Below are 26,705 nucleotides of genomic sequence, written 5' to 3' on the forward strand. Positions count from 1 at the left end.
CTGTGTCTCCTGTACATCCTTCCCGTTTCAGTCAAACACGTCAGCAAAAGAAGATTGAATACGTTGTAGTTAATGAGGCTACATTTGGGTAACTACAGAATGACAGAGGTGAGTTTTCAGAATTGTGTCGTTCAGAGTGATCAGTATTTGATATGTTTATTAACACGGCGATGAAATTTAGGTGCGGCTGTTAGAAAACACTTATTCGATGAAATCTGGTGTTGGGTTTTGCGCGAGATGAGGCAGTGTTTTGTTTTCAGCTCCTCTGATTTTACTAGAAAGAAACTATATTTTTAAAAGCATCTGCTGTAGGTTCTGTTTGCATTTCCCACGACCGTTTGTTGCGCCGCTGTATGGTTCAAATAATGCAACAGAAGGAGCCACGGGGAGTTCTCACCGGGGGTAGGATAACAGCTCATCTCCACGGGGGGACCCAGTATCACCCCAGAGAGTCTTCAGAGTGTATTCAGGAGGACTTTGGGGGACACAAAAACACATTCTGGCTTCTTGGAGCAGATTAGGCATCGCTGAGAGGGTGGCTGAGAGCCTGGCCAGTGCGGGATGAAATCACCCACCTGCCTGTCTCCGTATCCCCCACTGACATGAGGTGATGAGAAAGCTTAAAAAAAAGTCTGGCAAGCTGTAATTCTGTTATATTGATGCTTGTGTGCTTTTTTTCCCTCCTTTCTCTCTTCATCTTTCAGAAAGCCTACTTGACCAGGGGTGTTTCTCACAGCGGTGATGTTTACTCAGTATAATATCAATACAGCAGAGCTTTCTTGTGGTTGTTTTCACATTTTCTATCATAGTGACGTTATTCAGGGGGAAGAAAAAAAAAAAAAGTGCTTTATAACCTCTTATATTACTTGTTGTGAATTTTAGAATTCAGTATCACTTAGGACAGTGCAGATTGGGCCAGTATCTTCAGAAAGCTCTAATAAACATATGGCAGCAAATTAAAACTACATGGCTGAAGGAGTTGCTGCCCCCAGCCATCTGCCCTGTTCCTTCAGGGGTTGTTGCTGGAAAGGTGAGGTTATCTATTCCACTCGTGAATCAGTTGCTGAAAACCTCTAGTTCTCATTTGGTTTTCATGCAGACATCCCCTGATCTCAGTTTACTTGAATATATGATGCAGAGTGAAGGTTTGGGAGCAGATTCACAGGTAGGTGAGATATCCTTAGACTGTGCTGTTGAGTGAAGTGAAGGAGATGGCTTGGCCATCTGATTCGGATCCACCATCTCACCTCTTAGAGCCCCTGAAGATTTTGAGATCTGCACTCCTGCGTGCCGTTGGTGGGAGCAGGACACTTTGCTCCTGGGAAGAACAGAGCTGTCGTATATCCCATGTTGAAGGTTGTCAGTTTTGGGTCCTCCTGCTCACTCCTCTTCAGCTCCTGCACTTTTAAGAGATGATTTTATGATCTGGCCCCATGACTTGGACAACAGGCATATTTGTCTTTAAAGATGCTGTCTATGCTTTGACTCTTTTCTAGAAGTAGAAATCTGAGGAATGTAAGAGCTACCATAAGAAATCTTGTCCAATCTTCCTTTCTATCTTAGGAATAGTCACCGAGAAGTGCTGTTGGAGCCTGCTGTAAAAAAATAAAATAAAAATAAAATAGACTGCAGGAAATCTTCGCTATTCATTAGGCTTCATCATGGTCTCAGGTAGTTCAGCTTGATCCCTAAACGCTCCGTGCAATATCCTTTCCAAATCACATTAAGTCTGACAGCTCTGGATTGCCTTGATGGATGTGTGAATGGTCAGGGCTGTTGTGAATGCCACCAACACCCACCCCCACCCCTCCCTGATACCTCCCGTGGCTGAATCCCATCACACGCTCCCGTGTAAGTGAATCCTAAACTGTCATTACGCGGCAAATAAAAAACTATTGCCTTGTTTCAGTTTTGAATTGCCAGTAATTCATTTAAAGTCCAGCGAGGTGTGAAAACAGGTCTGATATTTTCCCTCAAGGCTGGATTTAGTGGCCCAGTGCTGAGGGACCTCTTGGGTCATGAGGTCCCGGTCCCTGCCATCAGATATACAGCATCATATAATCTGCTTTTCATAAACATATTAAGCCTGTCTTCAGAGCAGCCAGGCTTTCATTCGCTGTCACTCCTCTTAAAGGGTATGTGGAGTTATAGTGCTGTAATGCTTTACTATTCCTCTAATCCCAAGCAATAATAATACTCAAGGCTGCTGACTTGGTCCACCTGAATTTTGCCATCTCTCCCTTGGGGCTGCAGTGTTGTAGGTAGCTTGGAGTTATTGCAAATAGATCTGCTCAGAGCTACTCAGACTTTCTGCAGCTCAGTAACGAGTAAATTAAATAATAGGAGGTTTGATACAGAGGTTTAAGACAATCTTCTTCAGTTGCAAATGGGACATTTTCAGTGACGGTACTTTTGGCTGTCTCTTGGCCAGTTTTAAAACTTTGCATCCTGCTCTGGGACTTAATTTTAGTATTTTTTTTCCCTTAAGGAGTGGACCAACAAAACCTTTTCAGAGGCCTAGATTAGCAAAAAGTTGAGCTGGTTTTGGAAGAGCTCAGGCTTATTATATAAGCCATTTCCAACTTCTTGGTCACAAAGTGGGGTCTTAGCAACCATGGTTTGGAAGGACTTCCAGATTCAGTAGTAAGGAATGCTTTATTTCTGTGATAACTGAACTCCTCAGGATCACTTTGAGCACTTCACCTCAGCTACTTTTGTTCCTTGAGGTCTATCAGAAAACACTCTTTGGCTTTGAATTCCTCAAGCTGACGGTGTGTCGGTAAGATGACTCACGGGTGAATGAGACACAGAAGGGAGGAAAAGTTTTATCTGACGCGAGGTGATGAATGTGCTGTGCACGTTCTCCTTCTGCCTTTGCCGCCGGGTTGTGCAGCCCTTTGTAATCTTTGCTGTCTGCACTGAACCAGCTCTCTGCTCGCCCTGGTCACAGCTTGGAGACAAATAAGAGAAAGTGTGAAAGGACATTTAGATTAGACACTGCACCCCCTAATTGTGGGGGTAACAATATGACTGTATGGGCAGGACAACACAAGTCTTTGCTGTCTCACTTGGATTCCTTGATTCAATTCTTAGCTGTCAGTCAAGACACTGAATTAACACAGGGCATAGGTGTTCTCAGGCTGTTTGAAAAGTGGTGATGGAATAATTTTTTACCTAAGTGTTCCTGTGTGGTCCACCATCAAGAGTACCCTTCACCACAGAAAGCCAATCCTAAGAACATCTTTGCAGCCCGTGAGTGGCCACACTGAGGGGTTTTAGGAGCAGAAGTCTTTCACTAGGGAAAAGTTTTATCCCCGGTGCCATCCAGGTCTGTTCATCCAGTTCTTGGCTTGTCTTAACATGGAAGTTGCAACCTTGCCAATGGAGGTGTGGCGGTTGGTTTCTTGAAAAACAGAGCTTGGCCTGACTACTCCCACAGTTGGACATTTCAGAAGAATTTCCTCCCTCTTTTCAGACAGGTTGTTCTGTAGCAACAGGCAGGGATTCTGCAGAGAGAAGAAAGCTTGTGAATACAGTTTGGCCAACATCCCCCCCCCCCCTCATTTCTCAAGGGTATTTAGTTGGCTCTTCACTTGGGGGCGTTAAGGAAGTTCCTTTGGGGGAGATTATGTAGCCACATTCATCAGCCTTTGTGCTGCTTGAGGGGAAGATGCATGAATATGGATTAACACCATGTGGCAGTAATGCGTCTCCCCTTTTAAGCACTTAACACTTAAAATGACTCTTTGCTCTCCAAAAATTCCCATCTTTTTTGCCCGGTGGAAGTTCCAAAATGTCTGACTGCTTCCTGCTCTCTACAAACTCCAGATGGGATGATCGTCCCATTTCACAGAATCACAGAATCATCTAGGTGGGAAAGGACCTTGAAAATCATCTAGTGCAAGCGTTAACCTAGTACTGACCGTTCCCAACTCCCCCAGATCCCTCAGCGCTGGCTCAGCCCGACTCTTCAACCCCTCCAGGGATCCCGGGGACTCCCCCCTGCCCTGGGCAGCCCATTCCAAGGCCCAACAGCCCCTTCTGCACAGAAATCCTTCCTCAGAGCCAGTCTGACCCTGCCCTGGGCAGCTTGAGGCCATTCCCTCGGGGCCTGGCGCTGGGGCCTTGGCTCCAGAGACTCATCCCCCCTCTCTGCCCCCTCCTGGCAGGGAGTTGCAGAGGGCCAGGAGGTCTCCCCTCAGCCTCCTCTTCTCCAGACTGAACTCCCCCAGTTCCCCCAGCCGCTCCCCAGCAGACCTGTGCTCCAGACCCTGCCCCAGCTCCGTTGCCCTTCTCTGGCCACGCTCGAGTCATTCAATGACCTTTTTGGGGTGAGGGGCCCAAAACTGAACCCACTCAGTGAGGGGCGGCCTCCCCAGTGCCCAGCCCAGGGGCAAGATCAACACTTCCACTGCCTCGGCTCATCCAATGCATGTTCCCCATCAGGCCCAGCCATGGCTTCTTCTGGATAAGAAGAAAAACGTTTCTCCTACATAAGGATGAAACAAACAAACAAGCAAGCAGTAACTGAGTAGTAGTCTGGTAGTAGCTGAGCAACTTTAATTTGCTGCTTCTACATGGAGCTGAATCAAATCTGCTGCCATTAATTGCAACGACGTCTTGACATCGGAGACAAATTTCCCCTCTGCTCTCTTTGCATTCGGAGCACTGCTCCCAGAGGCAGAAAGATGGCACGAGCGATCTTGAGTGCCACCTGGCTTCCCGACAGAGCTTGCGTTTCATCTGGCTCACTTGTCGGCAATATCTCTCCTCTTAGTAGCACGGCATTGCCAAAGAGATCTTGCAAATATGACAACATTCAGGAGACAAATTATCTCCATTCGGAGTTAATTTCTGTTTCCCAGCAGGGCTCCACTGTGACCCTGCTGGGTTTGGAAATGCTGCTGTTTGGTTAATAGATGAATGTTTTGTGGATGACTGTATCTGTGCTCTGCTGGTGCCAAGTTTGGCTTCCTCTGCTCCCTCGCCTTCTCACTTGCAGCCAACATTGCGAGGCCTAAATGGATTTATTCACAGGACAATAACTTGACTGTCATTAGCATGGGGAAAATAATGTATGAGCAAGCGATAAAACAAAATGCTCATTCTCTGCCATCCATAACTGCCTGGGAGGTCTCTTAAAGATGTACTGTAGGGAGCCATCTGCTCGGAAGGGGAGATGGGACTGTCAGGAAATGATACACAAGTTAGAGATGGGAAGGGAAGATCTATAGTATCATCCAGACCATTTACCGAGCGGGACTGCTCATTACTGCTCTGCCTGCTCTGGCTGGGAATTGAACAATGGCATCTCCGCTGTTAATAGACATCTCTCGTAATGAGCTGACCCAGTGGGTCTTGTCATTTCCCAATTTGATTTTTTTTTTTTTTTTTTTCCCCCCTCCTAGAATGTGATTTGGGGGAAAAGACAACTTCTTTCTCACACTACCCCTTTGCTGTACCTTGGAAGCAGGATTTTGCGTTTCTTTTCTACGATGGGAATCCTGAGTTATGAGCAGATGGTTGCTAAACTGCTGAGTAGTTCATTTAGTTCATTTTTGCTCCTTGCAGGGAGCTCAAAAGAGTTGAAATATTCATCACGTAGTGTGGGAAACTGTGAAGTGCAACTGAATCCTTTGAGTTTGGCTTGTTTTTTTGGATTAATGTGCAGGTCTTGATAAAATGGATAATGGACAGGTCGTGATAAAATACCAGAGCAGCATAGTTGGGGTCTTGTCAGCCTGTGTGTTGTGGTTGGGAAAGGGGGAGAGGACAAAGTTGGATGAAGTAATGGTTCCCCTGATGTGTATTTCAGGGTTTATCTATAGGAGTGTTCCTCAACAAATGACATTTGATTTTACAGTGCCGGGCAAACGGTGCAGCTGGCTCCTAACACAAATATTTATCACAGAGCTTGGCCCCCATCCAGACCTTGTTTTATGTTGAAAGGTGTGAGATGGAGCTTCGTGAGAGGTTTTCTTTTTCCATCCTTCTTCATGTGAATAGGATGGGGAAAGTCGCTTTGGTGGTAGCTGTGCCTCGTCTATGAGATTCTCTGCAAACATCCAAGTGATCCCATTTCCACACTGGTTTAAACTGGTGTGGCCAACCTTTCCTACTGAAGATGGTCAGTCTGAAAGGGAAAGTGCCGCGCAGGCTAACAGCATTTTCCAAATTCACGAGTGCTTCCCAGAAAGTGTGGTACATGTATACAGCTTTCTCAGTTTCCATCCTCCCACTGGAAAGCATCCTACTTCAGAAACGGTCCCAAAGTTGGACCTGTCATCAGGTGGGGTCTTAGTCAAGAAGAAGCAAGTAGCTTTGTTCAGGCAGGAGAAAACAGTGTTTAAATTTTGCACCCAGCCCACGAGTCTCATTAGAATTGCTCCTTTGTGAGAATCAAAGGCTGCTGTTGTCTGTTTTCCCATCTCCTGAGCAAAAGATTTTGTCAGATCTGAATCTCCAGGGGTTTGAAGTGGTCACTCAGTTTTGATTAATGTGATGTTAATACAAGCTGTCGGATACTTGGAGAGAGCTGCTCACAATCTCCATGAATGAGGAATTTCAAAATAATCCTTTGGGGACATCCAGGGACAGACCTGTGATCTCCTTAGTCTTTGATGTGTAGAACAGAAGGCTTAATTTATTGATTAAATCACAAGTGATACTGTCACGTGCAACATATGAGTTTTCTCCTCTGTGTGTTTTTTGGGCAGAGCACTTAGCACTACCTCTTCCCTGCTGGGCTGGTGCTGGACTCCAGTGTAGTGCGAGGGCACCCTGAGTTGCCCTTAAATTGGTCAACTCAGACTCTGCTCATGCCACAAGAGTAAATGCAGAGAAATAGACAAACAGAATAAATGAAACCATAGAGCTTTTAATTCCTCTGCTGCCTTTTGCAGGAGAAGAGAGAATTGATCATTTTTATAGTGTCCGACTCAAGAAGCTCTACATAATGCCAAGGGTTTCATAAATTATAATTTCACAAGAGTAAGGATATTTGGATTCTATTTGTATGCGTAGACATATATGTGTGTTAATTTTTACCTTGAGTACATTGCCTCTCATTTCCTAGTGGCTTTGCTTTTTGCTTACTAAGTCGTGCCTGGGAGGAGGAGCAGGGGAACCTGTTCTGAGAAGACCTCAGCTCTACTAGGGTTATGTCTGGAGGTGGTTGAAGGCATTTTCTTGCTGACTTGATTATGGATTTCTCCATACCAGCAGTGTATTTGTTTGAAATCCTTTGGAAGCAAAAGAAATCAAGGCTGGGCAGTCCAGTGTCTGTGTTGTCCTGAAGAATCTATTGGTTAGAGCATTGGCCGGTGCAATAGGACATCCAAGTTCAAGTCCTTCTGCTGATTGAATGGTCTAGGAGAAAAATTTCTCTGCTTCCTATGGGTTTCCTAACTGCTGTGACAGGCAGAGATCAGTTTTGCCTATAAATACACATTTCCACATGGGTTGTTCTAGTGGAAATGTGGAAAAGGTCTTGATTTTACCCATTCTATTGGAGGAGACCTAAACTAGAAACATCAGAAGTTGCCATGAAACCAAATTGTCGTCCTCTGGCCATCTCTGGCTTCTTGTGTGTATTGGGGTGTAAATTCCCCTTATAAATATTTTTTTTTCTTCTTTAAAAATTAAGATCAACCTTAGCCCTGCGGAATCTAAAAGCTCCAAGTTGAGAGCAGCTCTAGGAGCTGGTGGCTGTTGATGTGGCCCATCAGGCATAGCTGTCAGTGGTAACGTCCAGCTCTGCGTGCACAGAGCTACGTTACGTGTGACAAGTTCTCGGTAAAACCAGTGTACTAAGGGTTTTACCAAAGGTACAGCTGCTGAGTTGCAGAAATACATCTCAAGTTAGTTGCTGGTAGGTGACCTTTAAAAGCATTTTGTAAGATTTGACATATCTTTTCTTTATTCTCTAATTCCTACATTTAGAAAAGAATCATCCGCAGATGAACCCCAAACTATTGTTTAGGGGAAAAAAGGGGGGGTTTTAACTAGTTGAGGATGCTTAAGCAAGGCTGAGTTGGTCTACTCTTTCTTACAACTGCCTCTGGAAAAAGGAAAACATACACCATTCCTGTGCTTTCACTGCCTTTTCGTCTGTGCTGTCTTACACAGTCAAGCCACAGAAAACAATACAATAACCATCAATTTTAATATACTTTTGGATGTCCTAGTAGGAATTTGGCCCATTGCGTGTAATTAGCTGGACCCTCTTGGAGATCCTCTGCTGTCTCTCCCCGTGTTTCCCAAGGATTACCTTGGAATATACAGACTTTCTAATCATATTAATTATAGTTGGGTTAATGAAGAGTAAGACAGAAATGTGAATCGCGGTGCTCTAAGGTGAGGTTTGAGTGACCTGTGTCTTCAGCGTCCCCCCTGTATTGGTTGTTACATTCTAGAAGGCCACTAGTGACATTGGTCTTGTCACTCTGTGTCGTCATTTAACCCTCCCTACAAATGAGGCTTTTAGACACTTGTTCCAAAATCTGACAAATGGTTTTGTAATTCCAGTGGAATGGCCTCTTTCTGATCCCAGCAGCTCACCCTGGGTTAGCTCTTAGAGCTGAGCCTGGGTTAACTGTTAAGTCTTTACATGTCGTTCATTGTGATCTTTTGCATTTTCCTTAATTTATGTATTTATTTGGCCGTTTTGTTTCTAGTGATCTTTTGCGTTTTCATTAATTCTTGTTGACTTTAGATCATAGTTACAGCATTTGCATCGGTGTGCACATGGACAGCATAAATCCAGGGGCACAAGATCATCTCTTCTTTTGAGGGCTCAGTCCTGCTAAGCCATTCCTCTATCTATTTTTTCCAGTTGCTTTTGTTTTTTCATCATCCAGCTGCTCTTGTTATGGTTGCTGTGTCTTTCTAGGAGCATCTCTGCTCTATGGGAGGCATGCCTATGCCCTCTCTCTAGCAAGAAATTGTTAATAAGTAAGTATGCTTTAAATGCTGCAGCTCCAAGACTGAAGAAAATAGACCTCAGAGCTCATAGAGTATTCATAAAAATAATACAGATGGGTCTTATTCTCCAAACTGGACTAACCATATGAAAACATTTATTAAAAAACGAGGTTCACTCTGCTTCCAGAATTGATGGCCTGCTTCTGAGCATCATTCATTTCATGGTCCACGTTCAATTTGTATCATGTTGCAGCTGCTAATGATGTTCTAGAGCAGATATTACAAAGGAGAAAGAAACCTGCCACTCAGTACACGAGAAATAAATCGTCACCTTGCCATGAGTTTCCCTGTAATTGAGAGAGTTGTGTAAAATCCTCAGAACAACCACTTCTGGGAATATTCGGGGGGGTTGAAAATGTCAGGGATGAGCTTTTCAGCTCCTGCGCTACAAACCGTGCTTGAAATAACTGGATGTTACTCCTCTTCATTGCAGCCTTGCACAAATGTATATTGATTAATAAAGGAAGAGCGTGGCCTGTGCCTGGCATTTTTGAGTGATAAACAGTTATGCAGCAGTAAAGAGGGTATATTAAAGGGTAAGAGCTAATGACTTTTTTGTGTGTGTAACACATTAAAACCAGCGTGAAGCTACAGCTATTTTATCATGCTGCTAATGTCCCTGACAACATTCACTTGGTGGGAGTGAATGAATGGAAATCCATTTAGAGAAGTAAATTAAAATACCTTAAAAAATGCCTTTAATAATAGCTACAGAACTCAGCAGGATCAGAGAAGTGAGACATACAAAAGACCTATTAAGTTATCCAGTCCATCTCCCTGCCGAGGCAGTGGTCTTCCTTATTATGCAGTTACTACTGTATCATTCAGTGAAGATTTAAACATCTCAAGTGCCGGTACCTCTGATGGGAGAGTAATCTAAAGGCTGGAAGATTGGACTGTCACAAACTTATCCCTGTGTGCCACCTTATTTTTTTCGGTCCCTGCTTGTCTTCTGCGCTGCACGCATGGATATGCAATGGGTAAAAATGGACAAAAATCCTCATCGAAGTGTTAACTTTCATAGTTCCTGCTTTTTAAGCTTGTAACAATGTGGAGTTAGCAGCCTGCTTGGTATCAGGGATGCATTTTTTGTTTGTTTGAAGACTACTGGAAGACGTCTCCTCAAGCAGATCCTTCTAGTCCCGTGGCTGTGGTTTACGGCGGCGTTTCAGAGGTGAGCACCACCCTGAGAGGGGATGCTCCGTGGCTTCTGCTGGTGGTCCATCTCCAGCAGGATGGACCCATGAATCCAGTCCCTTTTTTGGAGGGCTGGCAAGCTCTGGGGCACTGGCTAACAGCTGATGTGCCAAGAATTCCCATTTTGTGGGGGATGTAGGTTTGAATAGTTACAGTGTCTTTTGGGGAGGACAGCTTTGCGTTGCTAGTTCAGGAGCAGAAAATGCCACTGCTTTTAGATATCTCTGTGTCAGAGCTTTTGGTTTGACGAGGTGGTTTGGTTTGGCTAGTTGTTTTTAAGCAACTTTTGCCACGATATGTATTTGGGCTCAAAATCAAAATAAAAGCGTCTGATCTCCAGTATAATAAACCATAGAACTTCACCCAGTAATTTCTGCATCAAGTCCATAACTCTGGTTTGAATGTAGCTGGTTTTTCAGAAAAGCACCTGTGCTTGATTTAGAGCCTTGTAGAGCTGGAGAATCCAGCACATGCAAGCTGTTCATGTGGTTAATTACCTTCACTGTTAAAAAACATGTAGCTCATTACTGCTGTGGTATGATCCAGCTTCAGCTCCCATCTGCTGGATCTGGGTATGGCTGGCTTAGAAGGCTTAAGTAAAATAAATAAGGATCTTGAAAAATATTCTGATGTCATAAGCATTCAGGAGGTCAAAAAGAAGATTTTCTTTCCTTTTTCTATGCATAGTCTGAACAGGAGAAGCGTCACAGAAACAATCCAATCCTGTTCATCCAGGCTACATAGAGCAGGCAGTTGAGTAGAGCGTTTCTCATTGGAAAAAGCTTTTCAGACATAGTTATCTAGTCACATTGTTCTGTCTTGATGGTGGCAAATTTGGTTTCTGATGGGACAGATGAGCTTGTAGTCTGGTACGTGAGTGGGCATCGGTCTACAGTGGTCACTAGGGATAGTGAAGAAGAGCTGGATTGCAACTCAGGTGTGAAGGCCATGTCCTACACGACGTGAGGAAGCATGAAGGTAGATGTTGGCCAATTCTTACCTGGGATGCCGTAAGAAGGGACGCAATTTAGTTAGAAATTGGGGAAGGTTTTCCAAGAAAACTTCTCCTTGCTGTGAAGCGCAATCTGGAGCACAGGCCTGTCTCAAATTTGGACAAAGAATATGATGGGAGATGCCACCCAGCCATACCCACGGTTCTTGTGCCTCCTCTCTAGTCTTCCCCAGCTTTGAGATTTGGCCTCGTGCATTGCAGGAAAGGCACGTGTGCAGGCTTTTGTTCAAATTGCAGAGCTGCTGAGTATCACTTTTTTTTTTTTTCAAATTTCAAGAGCATAGTTTGAAAATACTCGTGGCAGACTCCTGTTTCTGTGCTTTAAATAGTTGGGGTTGATTGCGCACTTACTGGACTTCAGCAAGGTTGATCACAGTTAATGTTCAACTTTGTGTCTAATAGAGGCTCGTGTGTTCATGGACTCTCTGAAATCCTAAATAATGAATATAGTGTTTAAAGGAAGAAAACAGTTCTTCTGCACGGTCAAAGACAATACAGTAATAAGTAGATTTTACGGTACATATTCTCCTTTTGTTTTTTTTTTTTAAATGTACATTTTGCTCTTCATCAATATTCTAGTTCATCGGAGAAAATGTTTTCTAGATCACACAGTGCCAGGTAAATACGAGCTATCCAGGACCTTGTTTGTGCACTTACTTGCCTGCTGCAGCATCACATTTAAAGTTGAGAGAGAAATACAACGCAGCCTGGGTTTCCATTCACATCCGTGGGGATGAAGGTACTCAGGACCTCTCAGAATAAAGCCCATAAAAAGGAAAGTATCACCTGCAGTGAAACAGGCAGAGCTACAGTTAAAAAAAACAAAACAAAACAAAAAAAAAACAAAACAAAACAAAAAAACCAACCCACAACTCCCTCAGAGTTAGAAGCATTTGAGAAGCAAAGTTGTAGTAGGATGTTGTATAACCATAGTAACGGGCAGGATTCTGCAGAACTGATACTGCAGTAATGAATTTTGCTGAAAAAAAATGCTGTATGAGAAAAGCAGGCTATCAGATTTTGAGACCGTAAAAAGAGTTTTTGCATTTAAACATGTATTTGAATTGATACATACTAAAAACTGCAGCCCTTTGTAAACCCTTGGATGTACCACAGGAGAAAACAAATTGAAAAGCCCCTTTATCGCTCAGTGTGAAAGAAGCACTAATCAGTAAAACAGACAATTTAGACTATCATTTTTCTTCTGTTAGCTAAAAAAAAAAAAAAAATAAAATCACTTGGTTCAAGATTAGGGTTTTTTTTCTATTTTGAAGGGAGTAACCCCAGTGCTAATATACTGAAAGAGGAGTGCAGTTGGCTCCCCACAGCAATGATGGAGCTGGGGCAGCACCCAGCTCTCCTGCCCAGCCCATGGCTGCCTCCCCGGCCGCAGGGCTTATGCTGGTTATTTTTGAGACATCAAGTAGGCTTAAGCAGCCAGCTTATAGCAACGTTCAGGGAAAACTGGGTCCCCAGCTCCTGGGTTTTGAATGATTTCCATCTCTAACTGCTCTACGGACGTGTAATATCATCTAATGAGATGAGAGAATACTTATTTCAGTGGCCTTGCAAGACATTCGTTAAACTGCTGGAATTTGGAAAAAGGAAGTAAATTCATTTGTGGTTTTTATCTTCATCTCCCATCGTCCTTCAAGCCACTGACAACACTTGATATTTATCAGCTCACAAGAGCCTGTCCATGTATTTAAGCAGCTCGACTGGTGAAAGCAAAGCACGTGCTGGGAGATGGCTGCAGAGCTCCGTTTCACCCGCCTGCCGAGTAACAAACCGTTATTAATTGACAATGGAATAACCAAATTGCAACTGGCAGCCTAATGCCGCGGAGCATCGCGGGTCAGAGCGCCTGGGAAGGCAGGATGGCAGGTGGGAGCATGGGAGGGGGGAGCTCGAGGAGGATGGGTTTTCTATTAGAGAGCTGATTGCCTTGGGTGTGATTTTGGCAAAGCTCCCGCAGCTGCTGATAGTCTGATAGTCTCTATAAATGTCCTAATAAAATTAATCATAGTATTAATGAATCATAGAATAGAACAGCCCAGGTTGGAAGGAACCTGAAAAAAAAAATCATCTGGTCCAACCTCTTGTGGGAAAGGGAACTAAGATGAGATTCTCCAGCACCCTCTCCAGCTGCATTTTGAAATCTTCCAGCAATGGGGACTCTACCACATCCCTGGGGAGGTTGTTCCAGTGAATGCTTGTTCTCACTGTAAAAAATGTCTTTATTATATCGAGGTGAAACTTCTACTGGTGCAACTTGTACCTATCGCCCCTTGTCTTCTCCGTGTGGCTCATAGTGAAGAGAGATGCAGCCGCCCTTTAAGTACTGGATAATGTCATCATAAAATTAACCCCATATCCTGGATCCTAGACACCGAATCCTAGATAGTATTTGGGGAATTGCACATTTTATGCAGAATTCTGTATGCCAGGCCAATATCTAGAAGCACAGCAAACTCAATTTCCATCCCCTTCACATTCCTGCAGGCGTTGCTGTGCTGAGGGAAGCTCTGGGCAGCTTCTGGCCCCATTTCAGGTCCAGCAGCTTCCAGCCTGAAAGACAGAAAAAAAAAAAATCAGACAACCTAGGTGTCATGGGACTGGTGGGAGCATTTTGCCTAAACCTTATTTGAACAGCTGCATTGGGCACCGTGTGGGCAGCAGTTTGGCAGCTGCCTGCAAAGAGATTTGGAGAGGTGAGATGGGAATGGCCAACACTGCAGTGTGGAGAGTCGGCCTAGAGGGGAATGAGGAGAAGGTTTGACATGAGAAAAGAAGCTGAAATGGATCTTTGATGAATGCTTTTTGCTTGGGGCCTTGGTTAAAGAGGGGGACTTGCCCGGTGTGTGGCTTTCCCCGGTGCGTGCCACGGGGCAGGGATGGCACCGGGGCTGCACGGAGGCTCCTGAGACAGAACATCGCTCCAGGACCCGGGGTTATGGCTTTGTGAGATGCTTGAGCCCAACAGCGAGATGCTGGGAGACCACCACGCTTTGCTGGCGTTCGGACAGATCCGGAGTCCCCTTCCACTCTGCAGCCATCAGCTTCATGGGGTCCCGCCCAACCTGTCCAGAAACCTCCCCAGGTTCATTTCTGCAGCTCATCACAGAGTGAGGAATCAGGCTAACACCCACAGGTACTTCAAGAAAGTAACACCAGCCTTGCCAAGGAAAGGAGACACTCCACAGTCTCCTAAACCACAACCACCCAGGTTCCAAGTGCAGCCCCCAGCTCTGCAGCCCACCTCCATGGGAGGAACCTGAGCGATTCCTGGGGAAGTTTGTCACCATAATGGAAGATGTCACAGCACACGGCACCCGAGACAGGTGAGGCTGCATCGAGCGGAACAAATCTGTATGGGTGATGTGTTTCTGCTGGGGCAGGCGAAGGCTTCCTCTTCTGACATGAAGATTTATATATTTGCAGCTCTTGCCCGAAGAGTAGTGCCCCAGCATGGGTCACTGGAGCCCTCTGCTGAATTCACCTTCTCAGTGCCAGGAAGGGAGGATGAAGAATGCTTTGGAAAGGCAGATTCTGTGAATTTAACATTTGGGGGGGGGGGGGAGGGCAGCTGAGAAGCTGTAATTAAAAAAATACAACAAGAAAATGCACAAATAAATGTTTCGTGTCAAGGTGTCAGTGTGAGATGTAGCCACGATGTCCTTTGGAAACAGTCCCAAGCCCAGAGCTGTGGGTCAGCACTGAGCTTAAAGAGGTTTGAAAACCTTCCGTCTCTCCTGTCCTGCCTTTATTTAATGCTGTGCTCTCTATAGTACTTTTAAAATTGTGGGGTGTCAGCTAAACTCCAGCTTAAAAATTAGATTAGGCTTTATTTATTTTCTGCCTTTAAGGCAGCCACGTCCTGCACTCATCTGGTGCCTTCCTCTGCCAAGGCATCTCGAGATTTTTAAGTGATGGGCAATAATAATCAACAACCTCTCCAGTGCCAAGGTCTCTTCCTCCATCTGCTGTGTTTTCAAGAGCCCATCACGTGGTGAAGACATCCCTGCACAGGTACATCCCATCTTTGCCTTCTTCCCACAAGAAAATGAAGCAAGTGAACAGACATGGGAGAAGCTGTGATTTCTGCAGAAAAAAAAAAAAAAAAAAAAAAAAATATTTAGGGTGGAGGTTGTTCCTCTAATCTAAGTGCTCCTCGCCAAAACAAAATGACAGCTTGAAAACCTGAAGGTTTGTGTAGGCTTGCCCCGTTGTTCTGAACTTCTGCATGTTGGGGAATTGTTGGGGAACTGGCTTTATTGTACTGAAAGTGCATTTTAAGGGACTCTTAAAAATGTACCTCCAGCCGCATCGTTTTACATTGAGTGCCCTCTTGCTGTAGAGGAATTCAGTCATTTTAAAGACTTAGGTGGGGTTGCAGGAGACAATAATCACAAAGGTATCATTGAAATAATGCCTCTGGGTCTGCTTGTTCTCCATCCCTCTGGGCCAGCCAAAGCCCTATGGGCAGAGTGTAAATTATACCCACCTTGGAGCTGCTTTACGTTATCTGAAGCTTCAGCACAACTGAGAACAAGGACCATATCAAGGAATAATGATAAATGTTTGCAAAATACATTCAAGATAAAACCCACGGTCTTAATAACGAGTGGCGCTGCTCTTTTTTTTGTCCTCTTACCTCGACAGTAGCTAATGGACAGGAGGTCGTCAGAAGGAATTTCTTTTTATTTTTAGTAGCCTTAAGACTCTTTTAAAGCCTTCACCCCGATGTGCTGTAGGAGTAATGAATCACACCCTCGGCGTGATGTTAGGATTCAGCACCACGCAGCGTCTTCAGGTGCGAGGAGATGAATATTGTTCTGTGGATGAGTTTCCTTGTTAGTGTGGGTTTTTTTAAAAGGCTTCATTGAAGTGTCTTGCCATAAAATTATGCTTTGATCATATCCATTTGCTGTTAATGAATCCAGATGGGTTAGAGGCAACTGGATTGTAACTCTCTGATAATACGTGCGCTGCCTTTCATTTTCTGGCGCAGAGTTTCAGAAGATCCTGGGCTGGCCCAGCTAACGAATCCAGCTGTATTAACATGGCCTAATGCATCCTAATGCACAGTGCCCCCAGAGACACATGCAGATGTGTCAGGATTGCTTTGGAAAAGGTTAAAATGTTACAGAAAAATAGCCATTACATATCTGGTACTGTCTTCTTTCATATGGTAATCTCCTTTTTTTCTTTCTTTCTTTTTTTTTTTTTTTAAATCATGCAAGTAGCTTTGTATTTCCTTTAAATCTAAAGATCTTGTTGTAAAATCAAGATATTGGCAGGAGCTTAGCTGTGATTTTAATGTTGTAGAGAGGAGAAAGTAAGTGGGAGAAACTACATAGAAACCAGCAGTACCTTCTCTTTTAACATACAATCTTTGGATTTTTAAGTTGTTTGCTCAAATGTTGAGTTACGTAAAGAAATAGAAATGGGGTGGATGGAGTCCAGGTTTGATTCCTCTTTGTGTGGTTGCACGTCCAACCCGTGAAGTTCACTGTCACACAAAAGTGGAAGGAGAGATCCTTCCCCTGGCAAGCTGAGAGAGATCAACTGGTAGCATGGATCTGCTGAGAATCACTCCCACCTCTCACCAGTGAAATGCCAGTGGAAAATGAAAAATATGATCATCCATGCAAAAAGGAGAAAAATTGCTTTTGTCTTCCAGGTTGCTATGTGAGATAGGAAGGATTTCTATTTTTTTTAATCCCCCATGTAAAAATGTTAACTTCAATGCCTCAGCCTTAAGGATGTGTAAATTGTATGAGTTTCACTGAGGGCAAATGCCGGGGGCTGCCCTTGGGCCACAACAACCCCCAGCAGGGCTACAGGCCTGGGGAGGAGTGGCTGGAGAGCTGCTGGTCAGAGAGGGACTGGGGGGGGTGAGAATGAGCCAGAGTGTGCCCAGGGGGCCAAGGAGGGCAACGGCATCCTGGCTTGTGTCAGCACTGGCGTGGCCAGCAGGGACAGGGAAGGGATCTGAGCCCTGGGCTGGGCACTGGGGAGGCCGCCCCTCGCTGAGGGGGTTCAGTGTTGGGCCCCTCACCCCAAAAAGGCCATTGAATGACTCGAGCGTGGCCAGAGAAGGGCAACGGAGCTGGGGCAGGGTCTGGAGCACAGGTCTGCTGGGGAGCGGCTGGGGGAACTGGGGGGGCTCAGTCTGGAGAAGAGGAGGCTGAGGGGAGACCTCCTGGCCCTCTGCAACTCCCTGCCAGGAGGGGGCAGAGAGGGGGGATGAGTCTCTGGAGCCAAGGAGCCAGCGCCAGGCCCCGAGGGAATGGCCTCAAGCTGCCCAGGGCAGGGTCAGGCTGGCTCTGAGGAAGGATTTCTGTGCAGAAGGGGCTGTTGGGCCTTGGAATGGGCTGCCCAGGGCAGGGGGGAGTCCCCGGGATCCCTGGAGGGGTTGAAGAGTCGGGCTGAGCCAGCGCTGAGGGATCTGGGGGAGTTGGGAACGCTCAGGGGGAGGGTCATGGTGGGGCTGGAGGAGCTGCGAGGGCTTTTCCAACCCAGATGATTCTGTGATCAAGATCAGTCTCTGAAAGAGACTTGGATTTGGATTGAAGCTGCACAGCAACTTCTGTGTTTTCCATGTGTGCAGTCAGAGGTGTTCTCATGGCTCACATCAGCAGGTTGGAGCATCACCTTTTCCTCTGCTGACAGACAGGTGCTGGCCATGGGAGCACCTTTAAGCCATCCAGGTGCAAAATGAAGCACTTCTGCTTAACCCCCAACAACAACTGTGGTTGTTGGTGCTTGAAGGTTGAAGGACAGCAACTCCTGCACCAGCCAAAATGCAGTGAAGGTGTGACTGTGCCCTACCTATAGCCCAGTGGCTCTGATGGATCCAGTTTCCCCAAATGACTAAGTAATTTTCACACCACATTTATCAGTCCAGCATACATGGCCTTGAGTTTACTCGCCAGGGAGAGGTGCCACATCGGTCTCCCATTTTAGTAGGATCTTCTCCCAGGGGGTCAGGGACAGGACAAGAGGGAACGGCTGGAAACTGCCCCAGGGGAGGCTCAGGCTAGGCAGGAGGAGAAAATGTTTCCCAGCAAGAGTGGTCCGAGAGTGGAACAGGCTGCCCAGGGAGGGGGGAGTCCCCATCCCTGGGGGGGTTTCAGGGCCGTTGGGATGAGCTGTGGGGGATGTGGGGTAGGGGAGAACTTTGTAGAGTCGAGCTGAGGGTTGGACTCGATGATCCCGAGGGGCTTTTCCAGCCTGAATGTTTATGCAATTCTGTGATTCTTATTTGGGTAGATTCTTAAAATGCTGCTTTTGCCCTCGCTGTGGTCAGCCTGGCACACCAAGCAGGGATAGCCAAGAGCCTGGGCGACGTTTGAATCCTGCAGCTAATGAGCTGTGCTCCCGCTTCAGAGCCCATCGGTATGAAAACAGCATCCGTGGCTGCTGCAGCCTCTCCACGCGCTTCTCTGCTTCATTTGCTTGCGATGACTCCGGGTTGCAAGTCCTTTAGGGTTGGTTGTTCTCCTCCGTGCGCATCAAGCCCAGGGTGGGATTGAATATTTATTAAAACACAGATACTTGTAATAACAGGAGAAGCGGCGTAAACAAGAGCATCTGAGAGGCAGCAACACCAGACGACATTTTTGTTTGGATAAAATAATCCCAAATTGTTGCTAATTACAATATGAAAGATTGGTTAATTCCTGTGATTTGCTTAAGAGCAAGCTTAATAAGATACAAGAGCAACCAAAGAGAATTTTTTTTTTTTTTTTTTTCCCTCCAAGTACAGTTGTGAGCCAAGGACATATCAGGAGCAGCACAGGCGGTGACTAAGCCTTCATTGAAACCCCCACATGTTAAGGAGTCATGTGTGCTCTGAATGAGGATGAGGTTTGCAGATGCTTTTTTACCAAATCAGGGACAGGTAGTGGAGCAGAATCAATTCCTGTCACTCAGAGGTTGCTCTGGAGGAGCAGCATTATGTATCAGGGCGATGCTGCCGCACTTTAATCTGGAAATCAATAGAGAGACGGAAGTGGGCTTGCGGGAATGTGGCAGAGACGGTGATTTGGGGTTTGATGAGATTTTGCTCTGCAAACAACTAACTCCTCTTCACGTCCTGATGAACACAGAAAAGGGCTAAATTCAGCCTTGATGCAGCTCCCTTGAAGTCCCTGGGGTCCCCTCCTGTCTCATTTGAGTCCAGAATTTCTCAAATGAACCAGGGTTTCCAAATGCTTCAGTCTCCTTCTTTGCCTTTGCACATAGCTCAGGAATAACCCTTCACTCTACCAAGCCTAATATTAATTCAGTTTATATCAACCTTGAGACTTTGATAACCTTCCTTCTGTCTTGTTTGTAGCAACCAAATTAAATACAGCAGTCAATGTTATAAACACAGACTGGAGCAAGTCACCTTGGGGTGCCTCAGAAATCCCAAAATTCATACAGAGCTGTTTAAATCTTGGACATTATCAGATACAGGACACCTCCTTCTGCAAGCTGTCCAAACTTGTTCATCTATAGGATGTGGAGCAACGTTTTTTACTTGGCAAATTTGCTCTGTTGTTCCTATGCTTGTAATACACCGCTTGGGGTAGCAGAAGGATGGCAAGGGGCTACTTAAACCTCAGCCACCAGCAGAAAGCTTGTGCCCTACACATTCATCTTCTCTGTATGGGAGCAATGGGTGAAATCCCTGGTCTTTAGGATAATCTGCAATCTGTGAGTCCAGAGTTATTGGTCAGGCTGAAACACTCAAGGTCTACAAGTCCAAGCAGAGCTCAGCAAAGCTGTGTGTACTTGGTTCATCTTAAAATCACATTTTTGCATTTTGAGGTTCCATCCAGTGAAGGAAAGACTTGGTGAACTCCGCTGGTTCTCAGCAACTGGCTCAGAAATTTCAGACCAGATATTCAATCCCCAAGCCACCCCTCTTCATCTCTTGCATGGTTTCATCTTTTTCCTCAGTTGTTCTGCTGTACATCCCTTGGTGGCATGGACTACTCCAGCATCTGCTCAGGGTTAGGGAGCATTAGCTGTACAGTTACATCTATGATGCTAATTAGCAAAACATGAGAAGGCTGAAATTAAGATATATGCTGAGCCACTATTCATACTTGTGCTTTTCTTTCTTTTCCAGAGCACGGTAATTGTGGAGAAGACTGTTCAAGACCTGATGAACCTGATGCATGACTTGAGCGCCTATTCGGATCAGTTCCTCAACATGGTGTGTGTGAAACTCCAGGAGTACAAGGACACCTGCACCCTTGCCTACAGGTACAGGCAGGCTTGGAAATAGATGGATGCTGGAGATACCCCTCTTGGGCGTTTGGTATTTTGCCATGAGTAGGCAGGAGTTACTTCTGGAAACCATCTCTGCTGGGATGATCAAGGATATTTCTTTCTAGGTGGAGAAAAAATTTGAAATAATCTTCACTGGCATATGAAGAGTTGTGGCTTCCCGGTGGCTTTATCCACATCACACCGTGGTTTACACTCTTTAAACATGGGTGACAGCGGTAGTAGAGCTTAGAAACTAAATGGTTTTTCTCTTCATCAGGCAAAAGGAGACCTCAGGTTGGTGATGGGGAGTATAAGGCATCATTTTTAACATAAACAGCTGTATATAGTTATTGCTTTCATGTAAAGCAAGTCACATCCTTCCATTTGAGTATTCCCAAGAGATTCAGCTGGATTTTAGTTAATTATATTGAGATTTGGGTATTCAGATCTCATGGCAGTGTAGGAATGAGGAACCACAACACACCACATAAATACACACACATCAGGCTTTGCGAAACTTTCCCAAAACCTTTCTGTAAACTTATTCTTTCAGGGGGGTCATCAAATGCTCTCCCCTGAGCTGTCTTTGTTCATTAGCGTTTTCAGGTGATCCATCTCCAACTGCTTCCCCAACCATGGCATGGAAGCTCAGTGCCACGGGGCCCTGCTGGGCACAGGGTTTATCATGCCGGGTCGTTTGGTTGAAGTCCATCGGGTACTTTTTTTATCATAGATTTCCTGGGTAACCATCGATGAGTAACTACTCTCAGTACATCCCAGTTGCCCATCCGTAAAATGGCCCCTCCCTGGAGAGAGAGACCAGTAGCATGCCCCGTGCCACGGGGATAAATGCTTGCATTGACAGACACTGAAGCTGCCACGGCAATGTGGGCTATAATAGCTGCTATACATACTCTCCTTTAATGGCTAATTGAGGCTGGCGGTAGCAGGGGAAGCTGAAAAAGCCCCTTGTGTTTTCTGACCAAGAGCATTAAAAATTATTTCCTATTGCCTGGTTTCATTCAGGAGAAGCTTCATCTGGCGAGTGGCTGCGCACGGGCTCGTTATTATGATTAATAACTCCAACAATAGCAGTGAGAACGTATGTGGGCTAAACTTCATCTGAGCACTCGTGTAAATTAGTAGCTGTGCGTGTGCCGTTGTCCAAAATGCTGATATTTTATATGAAACTTCACTGACTTGAGCCAGACAATAGATGTAATTTCTTTGGCTTGAACTTAAAGGTCCTTCCTTCCTTCCTTTGCTGATACCATTCCTGGATTTGGCACCTGCTGAGGAGTAATTAGGACAGCCCTAATTTGGCAATATCCTGATTACAGCAGGAGGAAAAACAGGAAACGTTCTGGTTTTGCTGCTAGCAAATGACTGACTGAAATAGAAATCTATATACATTTCAAATGATGCAGAGGAATATAGCAGCTCCCCGGCTTTCCCGGGCCGAGCGGTTCCATCCGCGGGGACGTTATGCCCTCTGCAGGGATCTCGCGTCGGTACGGCTCCACGCAGCCTTGCCCTTCGGACCAGGGTTTTCCTTGAGGTTGGAAATGGATAAATCCTCGTGTTGATAAAAGTTAGTGGAGGAAGGATCCTTTATAGCCGCTTAAAATCAGAACGAACCCCTTAGAGCTGTGAATTGATGCGATCAGGCGAAGCTATCAGAGCAAGGGAGTGTGTGTCTGTTCTTGAGATGTCAAGACAGTGAGAATTTGGGAAACCAGAGAGGTGGTTTATGCAAGGTTTGCACATGGCATTCACTTGTTTCCCATGTGCATGTGTTTCTTGAAGGGGAATATGAGCAAACGTGGATGAAATGTATTCAAATACAGGCTCGTCAATGCAAGACTGTTTTATCCGGAGTCCTTTGCACGACAGATAGCTCTGTCAGGACGTCAGCACTGAGAAATGCACAGCTGAGATTTTTCGTGTTTGATTTCCATTTGGCTCACATTTTCTAGTGAACGCAAAGAAAAAAAAAAAACTAACAGGGCTGGCTATGAACGGATTGGACATTTATATAAGTAGCAACTATGGATTTTCTTGTTTTAATTGATGACGAATTTGGGAAGCGTGTTTAATGGGATGTAGGTGAGATGTCTTCTGCAAATTACATGTTTGTAGGAAGTGCAATTTCAGTTTGACACAAACTGTTTACAAATGTGGGTTATGTTTTCTGACTAGTTTATGAGGGGTTGGGGATTAAAACGAAAATAAAAATGGGAGATAGAGCCACAAAACCTCCTGCTGTGTTGGCAGTGCTCTGCTTAAGTCTTGTCCAGCCCATGTCTAGCTGCTGCTTCAGCAAAGTTCTATGAAAGCAGGTCTTTTTATGAGTTAAGCCGGTAGAGTTAAACCATTTTTTAAAGGCTTTAGGAAATACTAAAAGGCCATAGAAGGAATCACAGGGACAGGGAAAGGCCTGATCAGTTCAAGGTAGCTACCCTTAACATGAGTCTTTCTTTATGATCTCTTGCCAACAGCCCTTCTTGGACAGGCTTTGCTGTCTTGAGTGCTAAAACTGATCTTTTTTCATATCTTTCTACAGACGTTGGCCCCATGTATAGTTATGTTCACGTTGAAGGTGCAAATTCTTATTTTCTTGTCCTACTTTAAGCTCTATCCTCTGTGTCCACCCCCTTCTTATCAATCTCCATCCCCTCTCCCTTGAACAACCAACCTCTTGTGCATTTTTCAGCCTATGTGAAGAGTCTGAGGAAAGGCACCACTCAGCCAAATGACTCTCTTTAGTCTGTAAAAAGAGGTGGACATTTCCAAAGAGTTATTTGCCTTAATTAAAATGTGCCTAAAGTCTCTGAAGGTGCCCAGCTCTCTCCATCAGCTGTGAAGGCAGCTTATGGTGACCAGCCTTCTGGCTGAACTGTATGAGCTGAATCTGTAAAATTAGGTGGGATAAAACTGGGCCTAAATCTCTCCAAATGCTATGGAAAGGAAAAGAAAAAAATCACGGTTCCTGCTCTCCAGCCATGCAACACAAAAATAAGCCCCTTTTTATTGATAAGGAAATGAGGAGCAGATTAATTCATTCAAGGTGTGGGGTCGGCAGTCAAATGGGATTTTTCAAGTCCCTAGGAAATGCTCTTGCCACTCAGTTTACTACTTCTTGCTGGCACCTTCCCCTTCTCGCGTTAACCTTTTGGTTTTTAAGTTGTTTTTTTGACTCTTTTTGGACAGGGGTCTCTCTCCCTCCGGCCATTACATGCCTGGCACATGCTGAGCATGCCTTTAAACTCTTTAGCAGTGCGAGCAGAGCTCAGCATGGAAACATCACCTTGGCCCTGGGAAGAGAAAAAAAATCATTTCCAAATACATTTGGCACAAGGCAAGGGAGTCCAGTTAGCCCCTGTGGCCCCCAGATGTTTTCTTAATGAAAAGCCATGGCCCTCCAGCTGCGCAGGGGGATGTTCCCCATCACTCTGCTCTCAACTCGGGGCAGCAGTGGTGCAAATCTGGGACCATTACCACCAGCAGATGTTTTCTGGATAAAACCCACTGAGCTGTGGAAGGGTGAGCCCTCCTCGCTCATGTGCCATCACCTGTGTAAGTGTTACACCTATTCCCTACCCGCTTCCAAGAGCTGGGTACAAACAGATGGCATTTTCCGTGGCCTGTTGAGCTGTGAATTAATTAGTTGATTATGGCACTGGTGGTGGCAAGTAACCCTATTAGAGCAGCAGGAATAATTACAGAGGAGTTTGGAAGAAGGGGGGGGGGGGGGGTGGTGTTTGAAAAGAAGCGTTTTGAGCTGTATTAAAACATGTCATCCTGTCTTGCGATAATTTACTCAAGGATCCGAATTAGATTGACATTGATAGAAGTTACGGAGGTTGAAAACTGGCTGAGATGCTAGAAAGAAAAGGTGGGGAAAAGGGAGTCTGTAATTGATGGGGAAAGGTGGGTGTCTAATGGAGATTGGGGTATGTACAACCCTATCTAACATCTTCCTTAATGAGGGGGTGGTTGGAGTAAAACCAACCCGTCAGTAAAAATTAGGAGGTGTTGCAATCATGGGAAAGAACGGGGACATAATTCCAGGGGACCCACGTAGTGGTGGCAGCGTCCCAGCATCCATTCATTTGAAGCTCCCTATTGATTTCAGGGGGGAATTTGGCTCAGGGCTCCAGTGGCTCATGGACCCATGAGTGCCACATCACCAAAAGGTGAGAAAAGCAGGAATCAGGGGTGTTAGGCTCTTGGAAAACACTGACCCTGGAAAAACAAGGGCACCGAGCTCAGTTTGCAACTGCTACAGCAGCCAAACTTCCTCTCCTCTCTCCTCCCCCAACACCCACTCCAAAAAGCAATAGGATTTTTAAGGACAGAGGATAATAAGGATCATAAAACAGAGAGGTAGCTCTGTCCTCTGTATAACTCCATCAGAAGACTCCCAAAGATGCCTTGCATCCGTATACATCTGAAGGGCTATGATAAGGTTGTAAATAATTGAAGAGAATAAATAGTGAAAGTGGTGAGAGCTGAGGCTGCTGTAAGGGGAAATAACGGGGAGTAATGGGATGAAATTGAGCAAAATAAAACACGAACACAGTATCGGGATTATTTTTTTTTTTTTATCCAAGAGTTAGATTTGTTCAACTGTGAAATAGACTCCCAAGGGAAGGAGACTATTACTTTAGTCATTTAAATCTGGAGAGGACAAAGCACTGGCTAATATATTCAATGGAACAGTTGTCTTGCCTTGGCAGAGAAATGGCCAGATATCATCAAATTCAGTTTTTCCATCTCAGATGTCAGAGATTCTGGTGGAGTTGTGGGGGTTTTTTTCCCCTCGGTTTTCACCGGGGTGGGAAAAAAAAAAAAAAAGAGACCTTTTTTTTCATAAGTGGAAAAACACCAAGTTCCTAACAGCAGCAGAAGGCCAAATTGAAATTTTGACACCGAGGTCTTCTGTGGCTGGAAACAAAATTCATTCTTTTGTCTGTGACAGATTGAACATGAAATTTAAAGAGAAGGAAAATTTATATGTAAGTGCATGTGACAAATTCATTTTCACAAATCGTGTGTACTTACTGAGCAGAGGTTGTTTTCTTGGTAGTAGGTGAAAGGAGTGATAGGTTGCTCTGTGCTGGTGGGAAAAGAAGTAATCCACTCTGTTTCAAGATAGATCAGTGTTGGCTCTTATCTCAGTGCCTGTTTCACTGTTTTCCTTAGCACAGATACTCAGTGTGTTACTTTTATTTCTATTTACTGACCAAAACACACCTTTCAGGAAATTTAAAATGAGACCGGTTAATCCACATAAATCCCTTAGAAATGTGCAGGGTCTTTATTGTGAACTTGCATGACCCTTCCCAAAATCACCACCTGAATGTTAGTGAGGGCTCTGAGCATCTCTTTGCCCCGCGCAGTGTCCTACCTTGGATCCAGAAGCGTGCAGCCCTGTGGCTCTGCAAGGTCCACGTGGAGCTGACACAGGTGAGCCAGCCCAGACACGTCCGTACTGCAGCACCCAACAACTCCAGTCCTTGGTTGACACATCCAGTGTTGAATCTCTGCATCTTTTTGATGCACAAAGGTTCTAGCCGTGTTGGAGAAGCCATTTTTTCCTGGAGGACAGTAACAGAAAAAGATCTGTCTGGTATTACGCTTCTTCATCCCCTTGCATTGTAGGACACCACAAACGTGCGTTATTTCTAGGTGTCTTGTAGCCTTGTGAGCAAGGGGTGGTGGGTGTTTGAGGTCCCTTTTCTGTATTTTTGCAGAGTAGAAGATGATCAGTCTCTTAGCACATAAGGGAGATCTTGATTCTGTTGTTAACCTTCAGCTAAGCCTCTCCATAGGAACAGGACCTCTGAGCCCTTGTCTTTCCAGATGCTTCCTTTCTCAGCTCACGCTGTGCTGGTTGTTTGGTGGGTTTGCCATGTTCCCATTACAGAGGGCAGGAAGAAATCCTCCTGCTGTCCATTGGAGAGGTCAGCACCATGTTTTTGCTTTGAGGGATGAGGACAGGTCGAATGTGTTTCTTGGGCTGGAGAAGTGGTCCAACTGGTCACCATGCAAGGATCTCCAAGAGCCTTCCAGGTGCTTGACAGAGAAGGAAATCAGTGATAGGATCTAGAAGGAAACCCCAGCACCCATAACTCCCTCTTACCCTTTCCAAGAGATAGGAAAACACCTCCCAGAGTCTCTCTGCCTACCGAACAGCCCAACAGGAGAGGACTTTCTCTAGTCGTGGTGTGCCGGTGAGGTAGCA

The 26,705-nt window shown here is 45.2% G+C and overlaps 1 protein-coding gene across 1 annotated transcript in view; it reads left to right on the forward strand.

The window, feature by feature from the left end:
* Window positions 1–26,705, forward strand: part of EXOC4 (exocyst complex component 4) — a 424,237-nt gene that overhangs the window by 326,610 nt on the left and 70,922 nt on the right. Inside the window, exon 12 of the mRNA XM_074903542.1 lies at window positions 20,316–20,452. Within this exon, the coding sequence (XP_074759643.1) occupies window positions 20,316–20,452 (137 nt within the window). The remainder of the gene's footprint in view (window positions 1–20,315; window positions 20,453–26,705) is intronic.

The sequence above is a fragment of the Athene noctua genome, chromosome 3 (genome assembly GCF_965140245.1).
Source record: "Athene noctua chromosome 3, bAthNoc1.hap1.1, whole genome shotgun sequence".
Classification (NCBI taxonomy): domain Eukaryota; kingdom Metazoa; phylum Chordata; class Aves; order Strigiformes; family Strigidae; genus Athene; species Athene noctua.